The following is a 23,026-nucleotide window of genomic DNA, read 5'->3' on the forward strand; positions in this document are numbered from 1 at the left end:
GCCCACTGATTTTATTGACTTCTTTAGAAAGATTTTTTAAACTTCACCATAACGCTGGATCAATAAACGATCCTCACGTTGCCTTGAATATAAATTCTCATTGGACGGTGTCTATACATGTCGCTGTATTATGACTGATTAGGAACAATAAGTGGGAAAGAATTCTTCGAAAATTTGGAAATTATCCCCAAGTGATGCCATTGGCCAGTATTCTCTATGTTGAAGTTAAAACTATAATCAGTCAATGACTTCATTTTGTTCTCTCCCATTAGTGATTTATGAAAGCATCGCAGCGACGAGGACGATGAGAGACCAGAAGAGCAGCGAGGAGGACCGGACGAGAGGCGTGGCGTGGCCGGTAGTGGTATCCACTGGTGGAAGATTAGTAGGGGGCACGTAGTTTGGTAGCAAGGGGGCAACGTTGAGCCATGTTGAGCGTCCGTCGAGCTCATCCAGTAGCTGTGTGATATAGGGTGATGATGATAATTTTTCATTACTGTTGAAGCGCTCATTCATGATCAATGATCTCTTGAGTATATCTCAGTGCGTCAAATTGCGTCAACCATAGGGCGTAAAGGGGGGGGGGGGCACAACTAATATTTCTGGTGCCACTTCCGGGTTTCATTTCATTTTTTTTTTTATTTCTTCTGTTTTTAACGAAAAATAAAGGGGGGCGTGCCCCGGTTGCACCCCTCTCGATCCGCCACTGATATACTTTGGCAAAAGTGTTTGGCGATACAATAATGTACCACTATTCTGCACGTTATGATTATATGTCAATCACGTGCCAATGCATTCCGTGAATAATCGAATGAAAACTGGTTATTCTTCACTTGCTGAACAGGTAAACTGCACCCAGTATCATGTGTTGCATGGTTTTCATCAGTTCTCACATCTGACCAATCTACCTACGATTAATGTGTGTCTGTCTCTCTTTATCATTTTTGTTAAAATTCTCGATGTGTGTATGTAATTATTTATTCATCTATTTATTTATTTATTTAACTATCTATCTATCTCTATTTATCTATACCGTTTTGTTCTAGCATGATAGCCCTTTCAGCTCACTCGGAAAAGGATGTCGGAACTGTTCTGCCAATTGGGTCCTGCATCCTAGCTTTAAGCCACTACTTTAAGTTGATTGCCCTTATCATAGCGATATAATTATGCATGACTGGGTATAAAGAATCACATAATTATCACAGTGTCTCTGGCACTGCTTAGTATTTTACCTTCTGATTCTCGTAGCCATTTTGCGGCAGCGCGAATCTGTATCCTGCGGGACAGGCATTAGTGTTCGTGTCGTAGTTCCCGGCCGTGTCGCTCACCACCCAGTCATCAACGTCGACCTCATGGCGGCAAGCAAAGTTGACTTCTTGGTTGCAGTCACTTGGTCTGTACCATCGACCATCATTGCCGCTGTAAGACATTATATGCAATTCAGACAATATTTATAATGACGTCTGTATTCTTAATTGAGTCCACGAATTTTGTTAAAACCAATATTCTCTGTAATAAGGTCATTTCTCTTCGTCTTCCTATGGGAAGGTATAGGCAATAGGTGACGTTTATGATGTATCTTTGAAGGATATTTGATTCTTTTACACAAGTCATCTAAATCATTCGTAGAATAGCGGGAGCAGGTTTTGATCAACGGAACATAACTGTTGGGCCATATAAAATCCGAATGTATTTTATACATCCAAATCTAACTCGAACAGGACAAGCACCTCGAATTGGCCTATATAGGATTGAGAGCCCCGCTGAACTGTCGCATCCATGCTTCTAATAATGTGTCCACCATTAAAATGTAAAAGAAAGAATCGTCAAAAAAGACATACATGTATCGAATGTCACTTGACCAATACCTTTTACTTGAAGAAGTTCTGTCTTATACCTGAGAAGGATACAGGAGGTTGCGTCAATTACTGGGTTCGCCGGTTCTCCCCGGGCCCAGGTGTAGACTGCCGTCTCGAGGAACTGCGGCGTGATCATGTCCGCGCCAGGGTACTGTATGCGGCACTTGACAAACTCGGTGAGGTCTTCCACGTACCCAGTTCTAGACGGGCCGTCCAGTAATTCGTTTTCGAATCTGTAGAAAGTTAAAGACACCGAAGTCACAGGCAGAGTTAATCTTGTGGTAAATATCAAACCGTTCGGACACTGGTGTAGCAACTGCCATATATTAATATTATTACAATAAATAATATTATTACAAATCATGTAACCACAAAAATATGATGTCTGTAAGTTACAGCTAGTGCGTTTCTTTTTAAAGAACAAATTGCACATACCCTACAGGAATGTGTAAGGTTACGTAGTAATAATTTGTAATTTACGATGTGTAATTTACGATGTATCTCACACAAATTTGTTCCCATTCAATATTATTTCACTAGAAGAGTTGATTGCTTTTTACAACCGAGAATTAAGTTGGTAGAACGGAGAACGAAAAATAAATAAACAGTAATAGTTATGCAGGGTCGGATTCAGGAATTCTGTAAAGGGGGGTATTATACTATTATTTCTGGTGCCACTTCCGGGTTTCATTTAATTTTTGTTCTTTTCATTTCTTTTGTTTTTAACGAAAAATAAAGGGTGGGGCGTGCGCCGGTTGCGCCCCCCCCCCCCCCCCCCCCTGTGGATCCGCCACTGTTATGGCATATAACTAGACACTTTTGATGGTTAATTAACGTACTGAAAATGAAAAGGGGTCTAATGTGCAACATCCAAAAAAAAAAAAAAACTCCCCCTGTTTCTTTTTCAGCTCAGCATTTATTATATCCTATTTGTACACTAGCGTCTTACTCGACACGTGACCTGTCATCATTTCTATGCAGATATTATAATTGAGGCGAATTACTGCTGTTCTATGACGAGAATCACAGTTAGTGATCAGGGTAACATGCTATATCTTAGGTAGATGATAAAATGTTATACTGTTGAATATGCATATACTTACATGTAGTGCGTGCTGTCACTGTAGAAGCGAAGGGCGTTTGTGTCATTTTTTCCACCACACGATGGATAGTTTGTAAACTGATGTAACCACACCAAGATGGAATGAAAGATAAGTTTTGAATAAAAGTGAGGAGTCATCACCGTAGACGTATACTTATACTCTAGTGTCATCACTCGACAGAGTCAGCGGTATAGTTTACATATTATCTGGAGCGGAGAGATATTCTTTTTTTTTTTCGACGTAAACAAAGATTATAAGTCATCATTTCAACTGAATGCCGGGGGAATTATGTCAACATGACTAATCGATTTGTATAATTGTCTTATTTACAAAAAATAAGCCCTCTAAACAACGCCGACTTAAAACGCCATATACATAATACATATTATAGTCGTCATCATCAGGTTGTATACGAAGAGAGTTGATGGGAAAGCTGTTTAGTCGTTAGTCCGGATAACCTGAACCCGGGAACCTGAACTTATTGAATACAGGGAGAAGTAGGGTCTACTTACGAATCTGCGTTGTTTGTCCAACCAAAATCCCGGATGGATGAATATGCCTTGGTGGAGGTAAAATTCATCAGACCCAGCAGTGGCTATCTGTGCTATGACCACGGTTTTACCATCCTATGAAGAAAAAAAAAATACATACACGTAACGTATAACAGAATTGATAGAATGTGTTCACAAGGCCCTATATAGTTGTCAATAATTGCCTGAGCCATTTTTGTTCTTTTTTTTTTCTGTCTTCCTCCTAGTACTTTATAATTATATCCATAGATTCTAGACACAATCCATGTGAAGACAGGTTGATATGTGATACATTTATATATAACTCTACGAGGGAGAAGAGTTTGCTGGCTTTCCGTCAAAATAAATAAATAGATAAATCAATCTTTATCGATTTGCTTGCGTGAAATAAATCAAGAAAGAGTGGAATATGCCGAATAATTTCGGTAAGTAACATCATCAAGAGCTTTTTATCTTCAAGATGGTAACAAGACGGCAAATATTGACGAACAAAAACAGAGAACTGCCTCCCCCGTGTCGCGAATGTTTAGTATAATACTTGTACTCACGGAGTTGCAAGTAGATTAAGTTAACGCAGTATTTGAATATAGATAAACGAATATGCTACGTTGGATTGGAGAAACATAAAGTATTTTTACATCAGACAAGACTTTACTTTTTTTTTCAAATCACAGAATTTCCTACCATATACCACTTCAAAAAGTAAAAGTTGAAAACTCGTGGAGGAGTTTGCATGACAATATAATAACGACTTTTATAGCGGTGTTTACGATCTGAAGAAAGTTTGGTGTCTTCTTTCTGGTCGTTTCGAGTACATCTTCTGACAGACAAATAGTATCCATCTCAGTAGCCTGGAAATTAGGTCTGTCAAAGTATGTGTGGTCTATTTTAAACATCAATTATTCTCCAAAGCAATGCGGTGTAGAAATGGTGGATGTTTAAGTACAGAAACAGATTGACAGTCAGACAAAACACACAAACAAACAGAGGTTAACTGCCACACCCTTTTCATCGTCCTCAACGTAGGCCACTCCCCTCCGTAGGTATCTTGCAGGTCAGCAGGTGTCAAAACACGGTCGCCAAGATGACGCTCGAAAGGTCCGTTTACTGCGCTATCGTTGCCCTGGTCAAACTTTTCCTGCGTAAATCAGAGAACGTCGTTAGCGAACTTTGGATCTACGACGCGAACGCTATTGCTGCCTCCTGGATGGACTATGGAAACATACATTATACATACACGTACATACATTACACTATGGAATCAGCTGTCTGAATTCGGTGCAGAGCACCATTTTTTCTCTCCCCCCCCCCCCTCCCCGTCTTAGCGTTCGCGTCGCAGATCCAGTCATAAAGCTCGCTAATATTACACGGAAGGCCGGGGACCTGGGCCCTGTTTATGAAGAGTTAGAATTGATTATAAAGTTGATTTCAACTGTAAGTCTATGGCAGCCTGTGTGGTAAGGAAATTTAAAATCGATTTTATCTTTTGATAAATCGGGGCCCTGAGGGCTCTGTTTTATGAAGAGTTAGAATTGATTATATAGTTGATTTCAACTGTAAGTCTATGGCAGCCTGTGTGGTAAGGAAATGTAAAATCGATTTTATCTTTTGATAAAATGGGGCCATACTCTCGTTTTGTCAACACTGTGTATTCATTAGATGATTTCAACTTCCCACGATATGTTACTCCTGAACAATTGCAATTTACCAGGATTGGCATGAGTGTGATTTGCATAGATGTTCTCACCGTCAAATGTTTTTTTTTTTTTTTTTTGTAACAATCATCCTTTCATTTTGCTGCGTGACGGAGACTTTGCCCAAAATAACAATCCCAATGTATACTCACTGCTCAAGTAAACCATTTGAAGGTTATTTATCTACCCACATCTTTACTACTGTAATTTGAAAGTGTATATTTAGCGAAACATCTCTTTGATATCTATGCATTCATATATTTACCTTCTTTTTTTTTACTTCCATGTGTGCATTATTGACATTTAAATCTGGCTGAAGTACTGAAGGCAAAATGATTTAAAGTGCGTATAAAACTACAGAACCCATCTTGAAAGTTTATACACGTTTCAGCGTTTCTCAAGGAAATGACCTCCGTCACTTCATCGAATGACTTACATTCATATAGATGCGGACGATCTCGCCTTCGTTTTGGTCCAACCACGCCCCTATTTCAGCCACAGGTTCCTCGAACCTCACGTGATCAGCGTTACACATCATTGCGATATTATTCCCGAGGTGAGCAATACGCATCTTGGAATGAAATTGGAGAGAAAATAGACATAGCAGCGTAGGGGTATGTTACCAAATTATCAATTTACTACACGAAACTATAATTAATCTTTGGTCGGGTGCCTGATCTTTTTTTTTAATGGGATGTCGTCCTTTTTTAATCGTTATGTTTAAGCTATTTATGTGAGATAAAAAACAAAGAGATTGTTATGCATTATTCGCGTCCAACAACTTTTTTATGGTTATACCAAATTTACACAGCGTGCAACCATTAAAAGTTGTTGGACTCTAATAGTGCATTACAGTCTCTCTTTTTTTTTCCATCGTATGTGTTCTGGAACCAACACTTGGATTAAAATCCATGTAATAGAATGATATACATTCCTTTATACACCGTTCAAGGTTAGATGGGTGAAAACTTACAATTCAAATGAGCCACAGTTTGGTCGAATATAATATTTTGTCAATGTATCCTGGTTGCAGAGTTATCAATTTCCTCTAAATCATTAAAGGAAAGATGATCCTTAAACTGACAACATATTTTATTATTCAAATTAACAAAATTTTGGTTCGAGTTGTTTGTTTTTTTTTGCAACACTGAATAATCGGTGCTTATCTACGTCGATGAAAGGCAATTTGTCATATCTTATTAATGCTTTTTATCGCTAATTTGAATAAATTAATACAGTTCCATTGATTTCTCTTACATAGTTAATTCAAGTCAATTCTATTCAAATTTCATTTCAAATATCACAATTTTGTTCTCGATGCAAATTCAAGGAAAACAAAACGTACAATGTACTACAACCATATATAAACATAGTAATACATATAAAGCTATTGGTTCAAAATAATTGTGTATAATTATTTGAAAAGAAATTTTACATAGGATGTAAAATAACATTAGTTTTGTATTTGCGAATTCAGTGAGGACATCACGTTAATGTGTATTGATCAAAATTGGCTCCGGACACGATGGGTTAAACTGACGTCTTGCGCTGTGCTCATGTATGCGCTATGATGATTGCTCTCGCCGTGAGTTTGGTTTATTCAAATTCAATTCAATTCAATTCAGTTCAATTCAATTCAATTCAATTCAATTCAATTCAATTCAATTCAATTCAATTCAATAATTTATTTATTTCCATCATCAAAAAAAAAGAGAACATGATTCAAAGCGGTACAAGTTATCGATTTGTCTTTCATTCGTCTGATATGGGCATTTTTTTTCCAAATACAATATAAAGTATATGCACGAATGATGTCATAAAAAAAGAAACAATGCACTTTGTCATGGCAAAAAAAAAGTAAATAATCATACGATGGAAAACAGTGTTCCACTAAAAAGCCAAGCTTGTAAGACGTGGAACACTGGAAACATATATAACAACGGCAGCAACAATTTGTCATACCAATAGAATATATATGTGAAGAGGTTTTCTCATTACTGACGTAATGTTGATGTATTTCATTTTGTTTTGTTTCAAGTCACGTCATTTTTCTATGTCCAAATGATACAAAATTATTGCAAAATAACAATGACTCACTCTCAGTAACACTGTATTACTCTCACTGCAAGATAATCAAAGGAGTATCTATTTCATATTCAGGTTTTTTTTCCACATAATAGATGGCGCATGTGCATTCGTTGCTTCAATGCATTCAATGTTATAATACACGCAAGAAAAATAAATTTTGAGAGAAAAGAAAAAAACATGATAGAAAAAGAGAATAAAGGCAGCAGAATAGAAATTCATATACCATAATTAGAAATGATTTAAGTTTGTATGCCAGTGGTTGAAATCAATAAACATCATATTAAAAAAAAAAAAAAGAAAAAGATTATGTTATACACGAACCATGGCAGGGTATAACAACCAAGCGACAAAAAAAGTGGAATAATTCCTCATTGCGTGTGAAGATATCATATCCAACGCAAAAGTTTATCAATGTAACGATTGCCAATGTTATCTGTTCAGATTTGAAATGCGGCTTTAAAATCTTCAAAATAATTTGCATGCTACTTCATAGAATTTGTACATCAATAACTATAAGAAAGAACACACAGCGTGACACGAAAAACGTTATTATCAATGAGTAGATGTAAAGGTATCCCTCACCATACCTCGCCTTCACAGAACCAGTTGTCTAGTTCTATCCCTCTGATGCCCATATTCAGAAGATCAGTCAGGCTGAACTCTTGATTGGCTATCGTTATGCAGGGGGCGGATTCGTTATATGGTGGAGGCCATTGACACGTGTCGTTTGCTAGAAATGGTTTTACGGTGATACGGAAAGGCGTGAGCTGGGGTTAGATGGGGTTAGAAGACGATTGTCTATGTACACGATATGACACATTAATATGGCACATCAGCAGGCTCGTAAATAGGATTTTTAATGCGGGGTTCAGAATGAGGAAAAAGTGGACAAGAAAAAAAAAAAAAAACAGGCTCCCCCTTGCTCGTTTCTTGTGCCACTTCCGGGTTTCATCGGCTCACAAGCAAAAAAAGAAAAAAAGGAAAAAAAAAAGCTTCAGCGCAATTTTCTGGTGCCACTACAAGCCCCCTTTCATTTTTTTTTTTTTTTCAAACGGGGGGGGGGGGGGGGGGGGGTTTCCGCTACTCATTTTTTTCTCCTTATTTTTTTTTTTTTTTTTTTTTTTGGGGGGGCTGCTAACAAACGGGAACCCCCCTAGCAGTTGCCTAGTTACGGGCTTGCATCAATTTGAATAAGATGCGAACTTGTAGAATGAGGGGAGGAAACGGAAAATGAAGAGGGAAACAATATACTATATGTGCCGAGGTTTAAAGACAGACGGACAAACGAAATAGATAAATAAATGAATAGATAGATAGATAGATAGATAGATAGATAGATGAATAAATAAATAAATAAATGAATAAATAAATAAGGTGTTAGGACTGTTTCACACGATCACGTTTTAACTGATGGGGAACTCTTTGTTTTCAGAACGCAACACAATGCCATAACCACCAGAGCAGAAGCTGCCGGTTTCAAAATTCCTCAGCAAAATGTTTCTCAACGAGAAATGTTGGTACGTTACTCAATACATGTAATCATTTACATTAATTGAGAGAGATCAAATTAGGGTTCGCTGCAGCAGTTTCACTATTAAACTAAGCCTGACAATTAGGCGTATACTAAATCTTCGTTTTTACAGAATGGTTGATTCTAAATTCTACCGTGAGAGCTCAAATCTAATATATTACAGCTAACCCCGTGGGTCATCAGATATTCACTGTGAACTCGGGGTTCAGGTTCAGGCATCTTTATCTGTTAATCTAAAATGCACTCCCATGTAGGCCCACCCACAATGTCATGCTGTTGCCCTTAATTGTTGATGGTCAAGGCATGGTAGGCTGTAACTGCTCCAAATTACAGTTTTGTTTACAGACTTCAATAAATTGGTTTGCATGAACTCTTGTTTCAAATCATATCGTGCCATTTTTTTTTTTTTTTTTTGGTCATTGATTTATAGTCACATATTGTGCTGATAGTGGCAAATGCATAGTTACCCCCACTTATATTATCACGTGCGATATAATAACCGACTCACTTGCAGGCCCTCAAAATTTCCGTTAAATTGTATCTGAAGGTGGCATTTCCATAATATAGCTTCTGGATTAGTTTGTGTCAATTGTCAGTCGTGTATGTATTTAGAGAGAGAACTAAAAGTTCCTATAGGATTTATCTCTGTTTCTTTGCTTAATATACTTAGGGCGTCGACAGTACTTCATCATCTAAGTGAATGAGGAAAGTGGGAGTACCTGGTAATACAAGATAATACAAGCCAGCAGGGATTATTAACCATTGACCTCTTCTAACAGGAGCCGACATCTTGCACTCAACCTTCGTTTTGCTGTTTGGTTAAACGTTGACAACTACCCTATTATCTACTGAATAATAATCTTCTTAAGTAAGAATTTGGTCTTAAGTAAGAAAAATGTTCAGTGTACATATAGCAAAGAAATAGTTTATCAAAACTTGCTCATAACTTCTGTTTCAGTATTTGAAAACGACTGACAGCTGCCTTTATGGAAAAATGAAGCTACCTATATACAGACACAGCATAGACTGTGAATCCCACACTATCGTGATCTTCTTCGAAAAGGAGAAATATTCATTTTATCGCTCTTATGTATCAAGTTGTCAAAGTGTACTTGTCACAACCTTCTGGAGCAATGAATTTCCACGAAATTCAATTTTATGCACAATCCGAGAAAGAAATATTTCCTCATCAACTCTCAAGCTTGTTCAACCTTTTCCTCTTACTATGAGCTTATATGCAACAATAACATTGATACATATGGATCAGAATCGGGTTTTAACAGAAGTTTCCCCAAACAGCATCTAGCCAATGAAGGAATTTCAGCTTCTCATTAAGAAGCATCTATGAATAAGAATAGATTGAATTAGATATTTGAGGCTTTTCCCTTTCAAATGACCTTTAAGATTCCTATTCAAATGCGTGAATTAAATTGATTTGAAATTAATCCCATAAAGCTCTTGAATTTCAATCAGAAACATTGTACTTTCCTTCCATATTGTATGGCTCAATTATGACAATAAACAACTGCGTTTATAGATCTGCCTGAAGGAATTCCGAAAATAACTATATCCCGGCAAAAAAAAAACAAAAAAGAACATATATATATATATATATATATATATATAATTATCCACTATAATACACAATCAAAACAGTATATAGTTTATATTTTACCTCCGTAAAGCACCCCGTACACTCTCGTGTTGTAAGAGTTGTGAGCCTGTAGGCACAAATTGAGAAGAAATGATAATCGTGCTAAAAACAAGCGAACAAACAATCAAACAGAAAATATTAAAAAATTATCTTTTCTGAAATACAAAATCTAATCAATCAAAAATATTAAAAAAAAAACTTTTGCACAGTCTGCCTTTCCCCTCCAAGAAACTAACATTACCTTTTCTCTAGTTTGCAATAAAGCCATTTTAGAGATGAGAATACTTCATGCTAATAGAATGAAATAGAAGCGTTAAATTTCAAGATTTTCGCAATTATCACGAGACGTGCACTTCAGCAATACAGACCGTGAACCTTTTCACACATAAAATCATTAAAATTGAATAGACTGATATCATATTCTGACATAGCAGCATACACAGTTGGACCCCTCGGAAAACCAGCACGACCATGAAGGCCGACCTGAGCAGGGCAATCCATCCGTTTATCTTCAGTTATAATTATATTCCAGTTGTATTGTATCGTTGTTACTTTGTGATTTTACGGTGAATAAATAAGCAAGCGAACAAACAGTATAAAAGTCAAAAATAAATGATTCGCAATGATGAAACAATCACCAATTTGACAATGACAATAATAGCCAAATAAGCCAGTCATGACAGCATCCTAATGATTGTGTTGCAAACTCCCACAATTACAATTTAATCAAAATCAAGGTCCTTATCACAGCTAGGAGCGTTGACTGTTATGTAGAGCATTTTAAGACATACGTAGGCCCTATTAATCTGAGCCCTTCAACTACGTCACTGCTTATCGGAATTCCATTTACAATCAAATACGTCATTAACACTAAACCAAATGAAATGAACACATCAAGTCTCATCACTATAGGAACAAAAACTTACATCAAGCAGTTGAACGAGATGGAACGGCGTGTCAAGCTGTAGATTTAAATGAGATAATGCCTTTTCTGTCGTAATACAGTTCAATCATGTCAGTTTTTGTTTTGTTTTACAGAATAAGTGAGAAGAAAGACATTCAATTCAGTTCCTGAACAATCAGATGAAATCTTCAAAAGAAATATGATTTTTTTTTAAATAGAAACCAGCTGCAACATTTCATTACATTACATTTCATTTCATTTATTTGTCTATCATAAAAATACATATAGATATTATTATTATTATAAATAGAGAAGGGAAATGAGTCGGAAGAGATTTTCAAGATTTTTTATTGGTAGAAACTACAACAACAACAACAACAACAACAACAACAAAGTTTAACAAACAAGTAGGTGCCACACGTTCATTATTGAAACTTCTTCACCAGGGCACAAAGTGAATACATTTATCTTTCTTCCGTTTATTGTTTTTTTTTTATGTTTTGTTGTCTTTTGTACTGGGGCGATTGAAAAGACTATAAAAGACAATGGCAAAAGTAGCGGGGAATTTATTACGTAGTTTTGTAAATAAAGTCAGAGTCGCATATTTACAACACGGTATACGCGCATTATATGCCTTTACAAATACAATCAACCCACTGTGCAGTCCTAACCTTTGGTCGAAGTTTATCAGTAAAGGTGTTGCCCTATCGTCAGCTTTGTCAAAGTTTTCTATACACCTAATATGTACAAAAGGGACCATTCCTCCGTGCCATAATAAAGAGTACAAAGTTAAATTCAACCAACCCAATAGTTATATTAAACCAGAAAGGATTTTCACAAACTGTTAGTCCGAACGAAATCGGACAAAATCAGTAAGAGATGGATTAAGCGAGAGGGGGGGGGGGGGGGGGGAGTTAAACTAAAAAAAAAACTGAGTTGGAGGATTTCCACAGAGATTATTTCCAATACATAGTTTGTTTCCATGGTTACCTGAACGTCCATCTGAGTCTTCAAAGTTTCCTGCAGCCATGGGTCTACCTCCACTGTGCCTTGTAGGCAGTGCCCGAAGTCATCACACTGTGCGCAGTTAGTGAAATATGTTTAGAAATATCATAAACGTGGTTAGAAGAATTTGGCAGTAAGCTGATGATGATGGTAGCGACATGAACAATATCATGACAAAGAAAGTAGCAACTATGACAATAATTGTAATTGCTTCTAATCTTATGCAGCTGTCATTTGTATGACGCACCTCTTGACCCCCGGGAAATGTGCGTCATGGTCGCGTCAAGTACCACCAATTTGATGACGCGTGGTGCCGTCACGGGAGCAAAATGTCCGTCACAATACTGACCCATTATGTGCGTCATAGTCGGTCATTTAACCAGAGTGTGTCAAAAGGTTCGTTAATGGGACCGTCATGTAATTTTGCGAGGCTTCTTGCATGGGGCATGGTATCCCTCCGTAACATCTAAAACAAACTCGCGATCGCGAGTCGGCCGAATTCACCGGCTCCTGGAAACGCGACTTGACACAATTTTCAATCAGTTTTATTATAACATACTGATACTCACTTCATTCTCGTATGTCTTCTTTTTCTATCTGATGTCAGACTAAAGGTCTTTTCAGAAAGTTTGAGTACAAATTTGCTCCAAAACCACACTACCAAACACGATTTGTGATTAAAATCATCACATACAGCCCGCGGCATCGCGAAGCTCGCTATCCTTCAATCGCATTCACTGTAGTGTAGCATCGACCGTCGACCGTGGAACCTGCAGCAAAACCACGTGCGTGATGTCGACCATGTGGTACATGTATACATACAGTACACGCGTACATACGTATACAGAAGGCGAGGCATGGCAGAGGCCAGGCCCCAAAACACATACAAACGATTATGGAACTAACATTACTGAGAGTCTATTAAAACCTGCATTAACTTAAAATAGTAAATTCTATTTAAACACTAGCCATATAAACCATGTACCTAACTTGGGTTTAATAAGGTTCGTGTTTAAATAGGCAGGGGCTTCAATCAAGCTGTTTTCGAATCGGGGGAAGGGGAGGCGGGAGGTTACGGAAAAAATTACTGTGGCCAGGCCGTAGTTTCGCGAAACTAGATAGTTTGCCATAGCAACGTGTATATCAAAACACGCGTTTCTATGGGATGTCCATGAACTAGGGAACGGTTTAGAGAAATTCGAAGTCATTCGAGGTTGAAGTGGTTTTTTCCTACGCATTTTTTTTTTTTTTGTTGTTGTTCATATCTAAAAATTCGATTTCTTAATTTTTTTTCAACTGGTATTTGGGAGTCTTGTAATATATTTAAAATGTTGATAGAAATTTCTGAATTTATTATATTCAGAAAGTACGCCTAGGCGCCTACTGTTTGGATAAACGGTAAACATGCAGTCTACGTTCGATACGAAGAAATCATTACGTCTTTCACGAGGAAAAACATACAAAACAAACAAAAAACACCTACGAACGAATGTTGATAGCCAAAACTTTGATAAGTAATAAGCAGTTATCATGAGCGTGAACTGAAATTAATTGTCATGATTTTGTTGTCTAACCAGGTGATGACTGCATCTCATTGAACCTACTCGTAGTGAATTTCTCTGGGCATACGAGACCTTTTAAGTATTTCTGGCTCAGTTGCATTTTTAATTGACTGATTAATCGATCTTTTTTTTTATTGTTCAGGGAACATAAGATATTCGATCAAGTACATTATATTCGACTGTTTGATGTTTCCTACTATGTGCCAAAAGAAAGGCTATAGAATCACGATATCTTTGCAATGATTCCTTTAATTCAACTAATGAGCTGGTTCTTCGATGGATATTTCCATGATATTTACACGCTGTTTATTCCAGTGCGCGCATTCTTCCGTCTGGCACGCACCTGGGTGTGGCACGCACCTGGGTGTGGCACCTGCTTTTGTGGAAATTTCCACGAGGGGAGAGGGGTGGGGTGTCAAGTTTCTTCGAGCCGAAGAGACTGCATGTAAAACAATCTCTTCGCTCTAATTTATTGTCATTCGTGCTTTCCCCTTATTCTTTGCTGATATTGAACATTTAGATTTAACTTTATGAAGGTTGGTAGCACGTGGTTCTATTTTGTTGTGAGGTGTATGTAATTTCTTTTTTTTATCATTCTTGGAAAGGAAAAGAAGAGTAAGGGGGAAAGAAGAATAAGAGGGAAAGTAAAATGGAACGAACGGCACGTACGCTCAGCATTCACAGTAAGCCGTCTTTTTACACCAGCATAGTTATCATCATCACCATCAGACATCACTCAGACCATTTTAGCCTTTTCCTATCAACATTAAGAAAAATAAATAACAAATACAAAGTATCAACACCTCCCAACAACACAAATATTTAGAAAAGACAACACACGGCACACTACAGCGGCTGGTATCAAACTTCGTCGCTTCGATTCGAAAAAGTATTGCAGCAAAGCGGAGAAATCGCCGTTACGAAAATAGCAGTGCGAGACAATTGAAAGAATTACGTCAAATACTTCAAAGTATAAAGGGAACGGATGAAGTGATATAAAATGGAAGAAATCGTACCAAACGATGTGTGAGAAACGACAGTGGAGAACGGTAAGTTTAGTAGTAGGCTTAGGCCCTAGCAACAGTTTACAGCACCGAAAGCTACGCGAAAATAAGGTGAAAATAAATACACATTGGAAACTCGGTATTGCGACAAGATCCTTAGGATCAAGTCAATAAACGATACAAAACAAAGGAAATCAATTCATTTTGACCGGAAAATAGTTTGTTATAAGTATTCTGTTGTATGAGATCTCCTTTGATAGGCCGAGAAATACATCGAGCTTCCACGATACTCGGGAAAGACAGTTCGAACGCTTTTCACCTGCACATACTGCAGTGCACATCAATACACGAACAGAAACTCACCTCTTCCTTGCAGAAAAATGATGCAATAACGTTACAAAAAACACACACAACACTCTAAAAATCATTTCATACTTAAGAGGCAAGGGACAAGCGGATGAAGAAGAAGAGAAAAAGAAGCAGACATTGCACAACGGAACGCTTCTACCCCGATTCGAATCGAAACAGGGTACTGAAGTGTAGTGGCAGCTGGCTACAGTGTGCAGCTAAGCTACTATACTAACGCTCCCCAGCCGCCCACAACATGGGGATACAGTACCACGGCGATCGAAGTAAACATCCAGGGTCCGTAGGCGACAGGGATTCACGCGGGCGAAGTTCCGTTCGGTGTACACAGTTCGCAGGCAGCGAATTGCGTGAGCGCACACAGAGCTCTGCATCATTCCAGTCTGGCACGTACTGCGAATAACATGTGCGTCAAGGGTCAGTCATTTTCACGAAGAGGTGCGTCACCATTTTGACTGGTTAATGCGTCAATGTCTCATAGAGGTGGGTCACTTTTTGTGACGGAGGGTACGTCTTGGTACCTAAAAGGTATGACGCACATTGGTACTTTGACGCACCTATCCCGGGGGTCAAGAGGTGCGTCATACAAATGACAGCTGCATTTATGCATATCAGAAATGGTCTCACAGTTATATTCCGTAGTCCTAATTCCTTCCCCTGAAGTACGTCAAGCATATGCAAGTTGTCATTTTCTACTCAAATCAAATGTGATTGTTAAAATGAATATGTAAATTTTGTGTACGAGATTTTAAAACAAAAGTAATCTTACATTTCAATGCAAACTAACTTGGTAACTGTTAAATCAATTTCTGTATGGACATTAGCACTTCGACACACCAGTCGCGACTTCTGTACAGCAACAGGGCTGTGTGTTTAGTTATAATCACACATGCCGCTCAGACACACACTCACAGAACATCACATGTGAAAATCACTCGCAGGCAGGTGTTGTTAGCTTTACTCGTTTTTATTCCAATGTACAGAATGGTGACGAATAATTTCTATTTCGTATACACTATGTCGTTTGTCCTAGATCACGTTAACGTTTTGGTTTACTGGTAATCTTTAATTCGTTTAGAAATGATGTTATTTTTCAGTGTTCTCATATTCAATGGAACTAAAATGGGAAAACAAACAAACAAACTGAGAATGTCCGTGACTTACAGTACAGACAACTTCAGCACTGAGCCCTGTGCAATTAGCGGCGGAAACAGAGTGTAATCCATGTAAAATCTAGACAGAGACAGACAAACAAACAGACAAAGAGAATATATAGAAAGCAAGCCAGCAAACACATGACGTTTTCAGAACGTTTCATCATTTTTTTTTTTAAGGTTCCGTACGTCTTCGTCTAAAACGGACGCTTTTACAACGTACATTATAACGTCAATGTTTGGACATTCGCCGCAAAGCACAGGTTTTGGGGGAAAACGTTATAAAAAGGTTTTTTATTGTTTGTTTTAACGTCCATTTGAAACGTATTAGATACGTCGAAAACCTTCTACAAGAAAACGTTCTCAAAACGTTTTGACAAAACGTTCAAATAACAAACTTGGAACTTCTTTCAAGAACGTTCATAAAACGTCCAGTTGTTAGCTAGGAAGGAAACAGATTGAAAGAGATTTACTGGGTCTACAGAATTCGAGAAGGATTGACATAGGCCGAAAGGCATTGCGATGAGAATTCGTCATATCAAGGAAGTTGTTGTGTTTACAGGGGCTGTAAATTTACATAATCTTGTAAACAGCAATACATTCTTTATGAATAATGTTTATGTTCACATCAGTTTGGACTATTTCTTTGCTACATTTTGTGTTAATGTTTTTGAGAAATAAAGGCACAGAGATAAAGCTAGAAAGTAAAAAGAGTTATTCTAACGTTAAAAAAAAAGACGCTCGATAACAGACTGTTGGAACCATCACCGTTGTCATTGCGAGGGTGTATTCTCGAGCCTCTGCCGAACACCTCTCTTTTAAACATTTCTGTTTCTTCTAAAAATAATGGGTAAGTCGTAATTTTCATCGTGTAGAGGTTTTTCACAGACCTTAAAGCTTTCAAATACCTATAATTAGTGATTAGAGAGTTGAAAAGCTGAAGGAAATGCGTGGTCAGTGGGTTTCACAAGGGTGGACAAACAAAACGGTAATAAACTTCTAAACTCTTTATCAAGACAAGACAGCGCTTGAAATCAAATATACAGAAACGTGAATGATTAACAAAGTTAATTGCCACATCTGTATTCAAAAGGTTAGCAACTTTGTTTTATGGGTTTCAAATAATAGGACATAAATTCATTTAAGCGCATGTTGCCCATTTCTCTATTTGTAATGCAATAAGCTAATTGTATACCATGCACTTGCACCCCTTCACGTCACACAATGTAAACGTCGTATGTAATTGCACTTTCCACAGGGACAAAAGGTCATAGATTAGAACCCCATTAGTATTGTGTAAGTATAGACAAGTTAAAACGTTTCCCTTTAATGAGCTCACGAGTCCGTGTCAATGTGGTCATGATTATGATGATTATAGTGAGTAAACGTATACCTGTATACAGTGGCGTAACTACGGGGGGGGGGGGGCATGGGGGAGGGGGCGCGTGCCCCCCCCCCCCAATCCGTTGGAAGAAAAAAAAAGACTTACCAAAATGGTAATTCAAGGGTTAGTAAACTGCTTTTGAAATCGACATGAAGGGTGATCATAAAATAAGATTTCTTTTAACCATAATAAAAGGGGTATAATATAGTGAGAAACATTGTTCAAAAAGCCCGTCGGAGCCGACAAAAGATTGTGATTCAGCGTGATTCCTGGTTGAAATTCTGAATATAAGCAGGATGTGCGCAGTGTACTCAGAACATCCGAACGGCAAAAAGAGTCGCTGCAATGTTGCGCAATGTGATGTAGAATGTACACCTTTGTACCTTATATACACTTCGTTATATCAAAGCTAGATCATTGATTTTGCGAAAAAGTATAGCTACAAACGGCAGTTTTTCGACTGAAAAATGTCAAAATTTTCAAGATTGCTCGCTTGTAGCCCTTGCAGACTGACAGCGCACGCACGCACGCACAAGCATACACACCCTCAAAATAACTTTTCCACGAGGTGCCCCCCCCCCCCCATGTCTTGACCCACGTACGCCACTGCCTGTATAAGTCTCGTTTCCACTGAAAATGATTGTCTTGTGTAGGTGTTTTTGTTTCTCGCCCGTAACAGCGGACGAGTCATTTTAGTGGGGAAAACATATTCTTGGTGGTAAATGGGCCTAGGGCAATTACCCCCTGGGTAATTACCCCGGACCCTTCCCCTGGCCCTAATCCTTATTAATCCTGAGCCTAATCCTAACCCTAACCCAAACTCCTAACCCTAAACCTAACCCTTTCCTAATCTTTACTCTAACCTTACCACTAACCAGTGCTTAGCTGGGGGGGGGGGGTAATTGCCTTCTGGGGGGTAATTGCCCGGATACGGTGGTAAATCCTTCGACGAAGGGACACAACATACACATAGGTCTATACTAGTAATTATTAATATGTGACATTAAATGCTATCGTCTTCAGTATTACATTTAATCAATAAAAAGACATTTTGATATTATGAGGGGAAGAAACACTTTGTTTTCATTACACTCTGCGAGGGATCATCTCTACAAGTAATGCTTCAAAAATGATGGCAGCTAAGAAGCTGCCTCTCTCCTCTCCTCTCTTTCTGCCAAATTTAACTGAAAGGCAGATAAACATGGCCTAATATTACATCAGTGCATGTTTGGGGGTCATTTTTAGTGAGGCAAAAGTGCAAGAGTTTACACATCACTCCCTCTTGCCTGCAATCATTAGAGCGCCACGGTGTTAGACTCTGATTGATAATCCAGTTTCCACTATGATCCTGAAATTTAGACAACTTTCAAGCACATGCAAAAGTACGTGCTTATCCATGTATACTTCTATCTTATACAACATTATTTTATGGAGTTATGAATACATTTGTATTTTCACGTGTGGGTCGCATAGTGTGTCTACGAAATGAAAGTCCAGTTGTAAAGCGCGTCTTTTTATGAAAAGTCGCTGAATCGACGTAAATCAAGTGTTTAGATAATCGAGCAGGAATACTTTTGTCCTTTTTCTATTTAAAAGAACGGGAATGTTTCTTCAGTGTGTGTGTGTGATTGTAAGTATATGATGATAAAGCGATTTCTATACACAACCCGAGTAAAAAGATCAGGCGAATGCTGATTTATTTGCACGCATGATTTTATTCCTTGAATATTATGGCCTCTTCCGTCCAAACCACTGGGCGATATTTATTTTGAAGATGATATTGAATTTTGCCATCTAAAATATTTGACCGAAGAATCGCCCCTGTGAAAAATGGAACCAGTTAGTGCTATTGATATACGGTATTTCAGTGGTGCATAATGCACTCGAAGGCTGAGCTCAATGTTCAGATTCTCATTTATACTCTCCGAAATCAATACTCAGATCTTTTAAAGTATATAACGATGTCATGATTATGAAGGTATTTCTACCGTCGACATATTTCTGGTAAATAGTGGAAGCCGAGAGCCCAAACTCAACGGAAATCTAAACAAGAAATCAGCAAATATTTGATATTTGAATTTTGATGAAGTTATAGATACTCTGCTTTACCCGTAACTACGGAAAGAGAATCCCTTTAATGCTAATATGTTTTACCACTACATATAGGATCGAAAACTAAGCTATACTTATCAATTGAGGTAGGCACATCATAGAAAGAAGATTTGAAATTCACCTGAGCGACACCAAGGATGAAACCGAACCAACACTTCCTACGAATTGTAGCTTCCATACTTTGTGTTCAATCAGCTGCCTCCTTCAGATTCTGCAAGGTTGTCGCCTCCTCACCCGCGGACAAAATATCATGAGATCTATGCGATGTATTCAAATGTCAGCTGCAACTGCATTCCCTGGCGATTTGAACATGCGCAGTGTGGACAGAGGCACTGATAGTCTGGGTAGAGATTCCTACTGACTCGCATTTCGCAGGAGATGAGCGTAGAGATAAGGTTATAGAGTGTACAGATCTTCTACAGTGAGAACGGACCCCCCCCCCCCCCCCCCCAAATTGGTTGCCTGGATGGAAATGAAACAATACACCTGACATCGGTTCCAAGACATTTGCTCCTGCGACAACCATCGGAACCCTAAGCCAAACATTGATAAATTCTACAAACAACCAACACCCTACGTGACCCTAATCCTAATCCTCACACACCAAACTAAACCTAAAACTCTATTGCAACCCAAACCCTAACCCTTAGTCCTTATACAGAAAATGATACCAGAGCAATTGTCGCAGAAATCCCTGGCATCAAGGTACATTGTAGGATGTAGCGTGTGAATCATACACCTCTGCAATAGCCCAAACTGAAATGTGTATGTAGGCCTATCAAGAGGGGGAAGGTACACGAGGGACGGGAAAAAGAGGTGTACGGTGTAATTAGCATGCGTTGTTTTGGACATTGTATTTTTCATTCAAACACTGAATGTAAAAAAATACTTTAGTAATCGATAAGCCAAAGGAAAAAACAAACAAACAAACAAACAAACAAACAAACAAACAAACAAAAACACACCGAACCACCGGGGTAATTATAATGTGATAGTTATTAGAATCGAAATTGTAAACGAGCTAAAAATGCAATCTGGCAGTCCTCAGTCCTGTTAGCATCTTGAAAACGGTATTAAATATATCAAGATGCAGTCACATGTTTATGGAATGGGTGCATTGCTTGGATACATTGTGACTTTATTTACCATCTGCTTTGTAGCTGGATTGCAAACTTTAATTATAGAGTTATCAAGTTACTGCACCTTTGAGTAACCAAATCAAAGTTCAAATTCCTATACGAGAATTAGTGATCAGACAATTAGATGAGTCGTGCGTGTGTGAGGCATCTTCTTATCAAGCTCACACAACATGACTCTATCACATAGCAAAGCTATCACGACGGTCAGGGTAGGGGTGATCTGGGCACTTCTGAAGGGCTTGACAAAATATATATTGTAAAGCAACGTCTCCTATATCACCTTAATTGCATTTCACGAAAATAAAAGCGTATGTGCTACACAGGCGGAAGAGGCATGTAACCATGGAACATTTTTCGCGGTTTATATACTGCATGTTTTTCATTGCCTTTAGGATGCATGGGGTTACTTTGAGCACCTCCCACAAGGTGGTCTCTGCAAGTGAAACCTTTGGACTGCATAGATATTGTAGATCAATGTTGTTATTTTATCTCTACCCCGGCAATTTTTATAGAAAAAAAAAGTGTTTAGATATTGCAGGAATCCAATTCGAAACAATTATTCAATTCAATTTTTATTTCATTTTTCGACAAGAACAGATAGACATCACTTTCTCTGTAACAGAAAATGAGGTGCGTAAAACTATGTCGAATGAAAAGAATGTACAATGATTATAGCACCATACGATAATTATACATAATCATATAACTCAAGCGATAGTCACAAAACTCAAGGAACGACCTTTTTTTTGAGATATGCACTTTTGGAACGACTGTAATTGCGTTGGTATTTGCGTTACAAAGGGTCATGTATAGAGGCAATTAATGTGGGCACTTCCCATATAGTAGGCTCCCTTCGAATGATAACCACTTAAACTATGTCTGTGTAAGTCAAAATTGCAGAGCAATATATCGTCTGTTGACTCCATTGAATTTCATTAAATAAAAGTTTCTTTGCTAGAGGACCAGAAGGACCCTATTTTGACTGGACTAATGTGATCTATGACAAAATGTGTATCCAGTTTCTGTTAACAGTGCTTCATTTCTTTCAGAAGTACAGTATTTGTTGTAGTAGTCCATGGAGTATAATGAGCTTGCTTTGGTATCGTACAGAAGTCCACGCAAGACCCGTTTCACCAACATTGATTTCAGTGAGATCAGTGCCACTAGTGTCTTTAATTTTACTTAGCAAGTCCTCGTGACTGAAACATACCAATCAGAAAAGTGAGATAGCGAGACTGAAACCAGTGAAGTGAAACTGAAACCAATGAAAAGTTTGGTGAAACACCCTACAGGACTGCAAGAAAGGAACAGCCATGAACTAACCATTTTTATTAGGAGTGGGGGCGGAGATGGAGGAGGGCCTCATTTTATGAGAAATTGACTTAATCTATGTTCTATGACTAATTGACTTGAACGAAAAGTCAGCTTGTCTTATGATTGTGCCAAGTGCAAAACAAAAAACAACAAAAGATCCAGCTACTGAAATGGAATATACATAATACACCACTAATAATGAAAATTGTGATTTCTGGACAGCTGTGTTATAATGGCTACAGGCAAGTTTGAGTGTAACCATGGTAGCTATGGTCTCTCACAGGTTAGGTCTCAACTCCAGTCAATTGAATTTACATACTTATATAAATTTAAAATAGTGTTTATCGTTGACAAGGTGTTGCATTTTTTTGTTTGAGAAAAACATTGTTTTCAGCATAAAGTTGCCATAGAAATGACCTAATTTGGGCTCAGATTTTTTTTTAAAAAAGAGGTCACAAATGGGCCCAATTTTGCTTGAAGAAAGGCAGGAAATAAGAAATACATACACTAGCAACTTATCTCATGATTAATGTCAGTTGTATAATGAACACTTGAGATATCCTAAAATTCCCATTCATTTTTCTGGTTTTGGGGGTGGCCATGTTGATGACGTCATTTGGGCA

General features: G+C 38.0%; 1 protein-coding gene across 1 annotated transcript; it reads right to left on the minus strand.

Annotated features, from left to right (window-relative positions):
- Positions 1 to 276: 276 nt before the first annotated feature.
- LOC140244942 (uncharacterized protein MT2135-like) lies at positions 277 to 17,231 on the minus strand. The gene is made up of 13 exons (XM_072324553.1): positions 17,208 to 17,231; positions 16,465 to 16,533; positions 12,354 to 12,440; positions 11,386 to 11,421; positions 10,481 to 10,526; positions 7,862 to 8,004; positions 5,623 to 5,757; positions 4,496 to 4,630; positions 3,475 to 3,588; positions 2,963 to 3,039; positions 1,898 to 2,092; positions 1,233 to 1,419; positions 277 to 459 (listed from the first exon to the last, which is right to left on the minus strand). Exons 1-13 carry the CDS (start codon positions 17,229 to 17,231, stop codon positions 277 to 279), a joined length of 1,431 nt encoding a protein of 476 aa, XP_072180654.1.
- Positions 17,232 to 23,026: the final 5,795 nt, after the last annotated feature.

Source organism: Diadema setosum, chromosome 2 (genome assembly GCF_964275005.1).
Source record: "Diadema setosum chromosome 2, eeDiaSeto1, whole genome shotgun sequence".
NCBI lineage: Eukaryota > Metazoa > Echinodermata > Echinoidea > Diadematoida > Diadematidae > Diadema > Diadema setosum.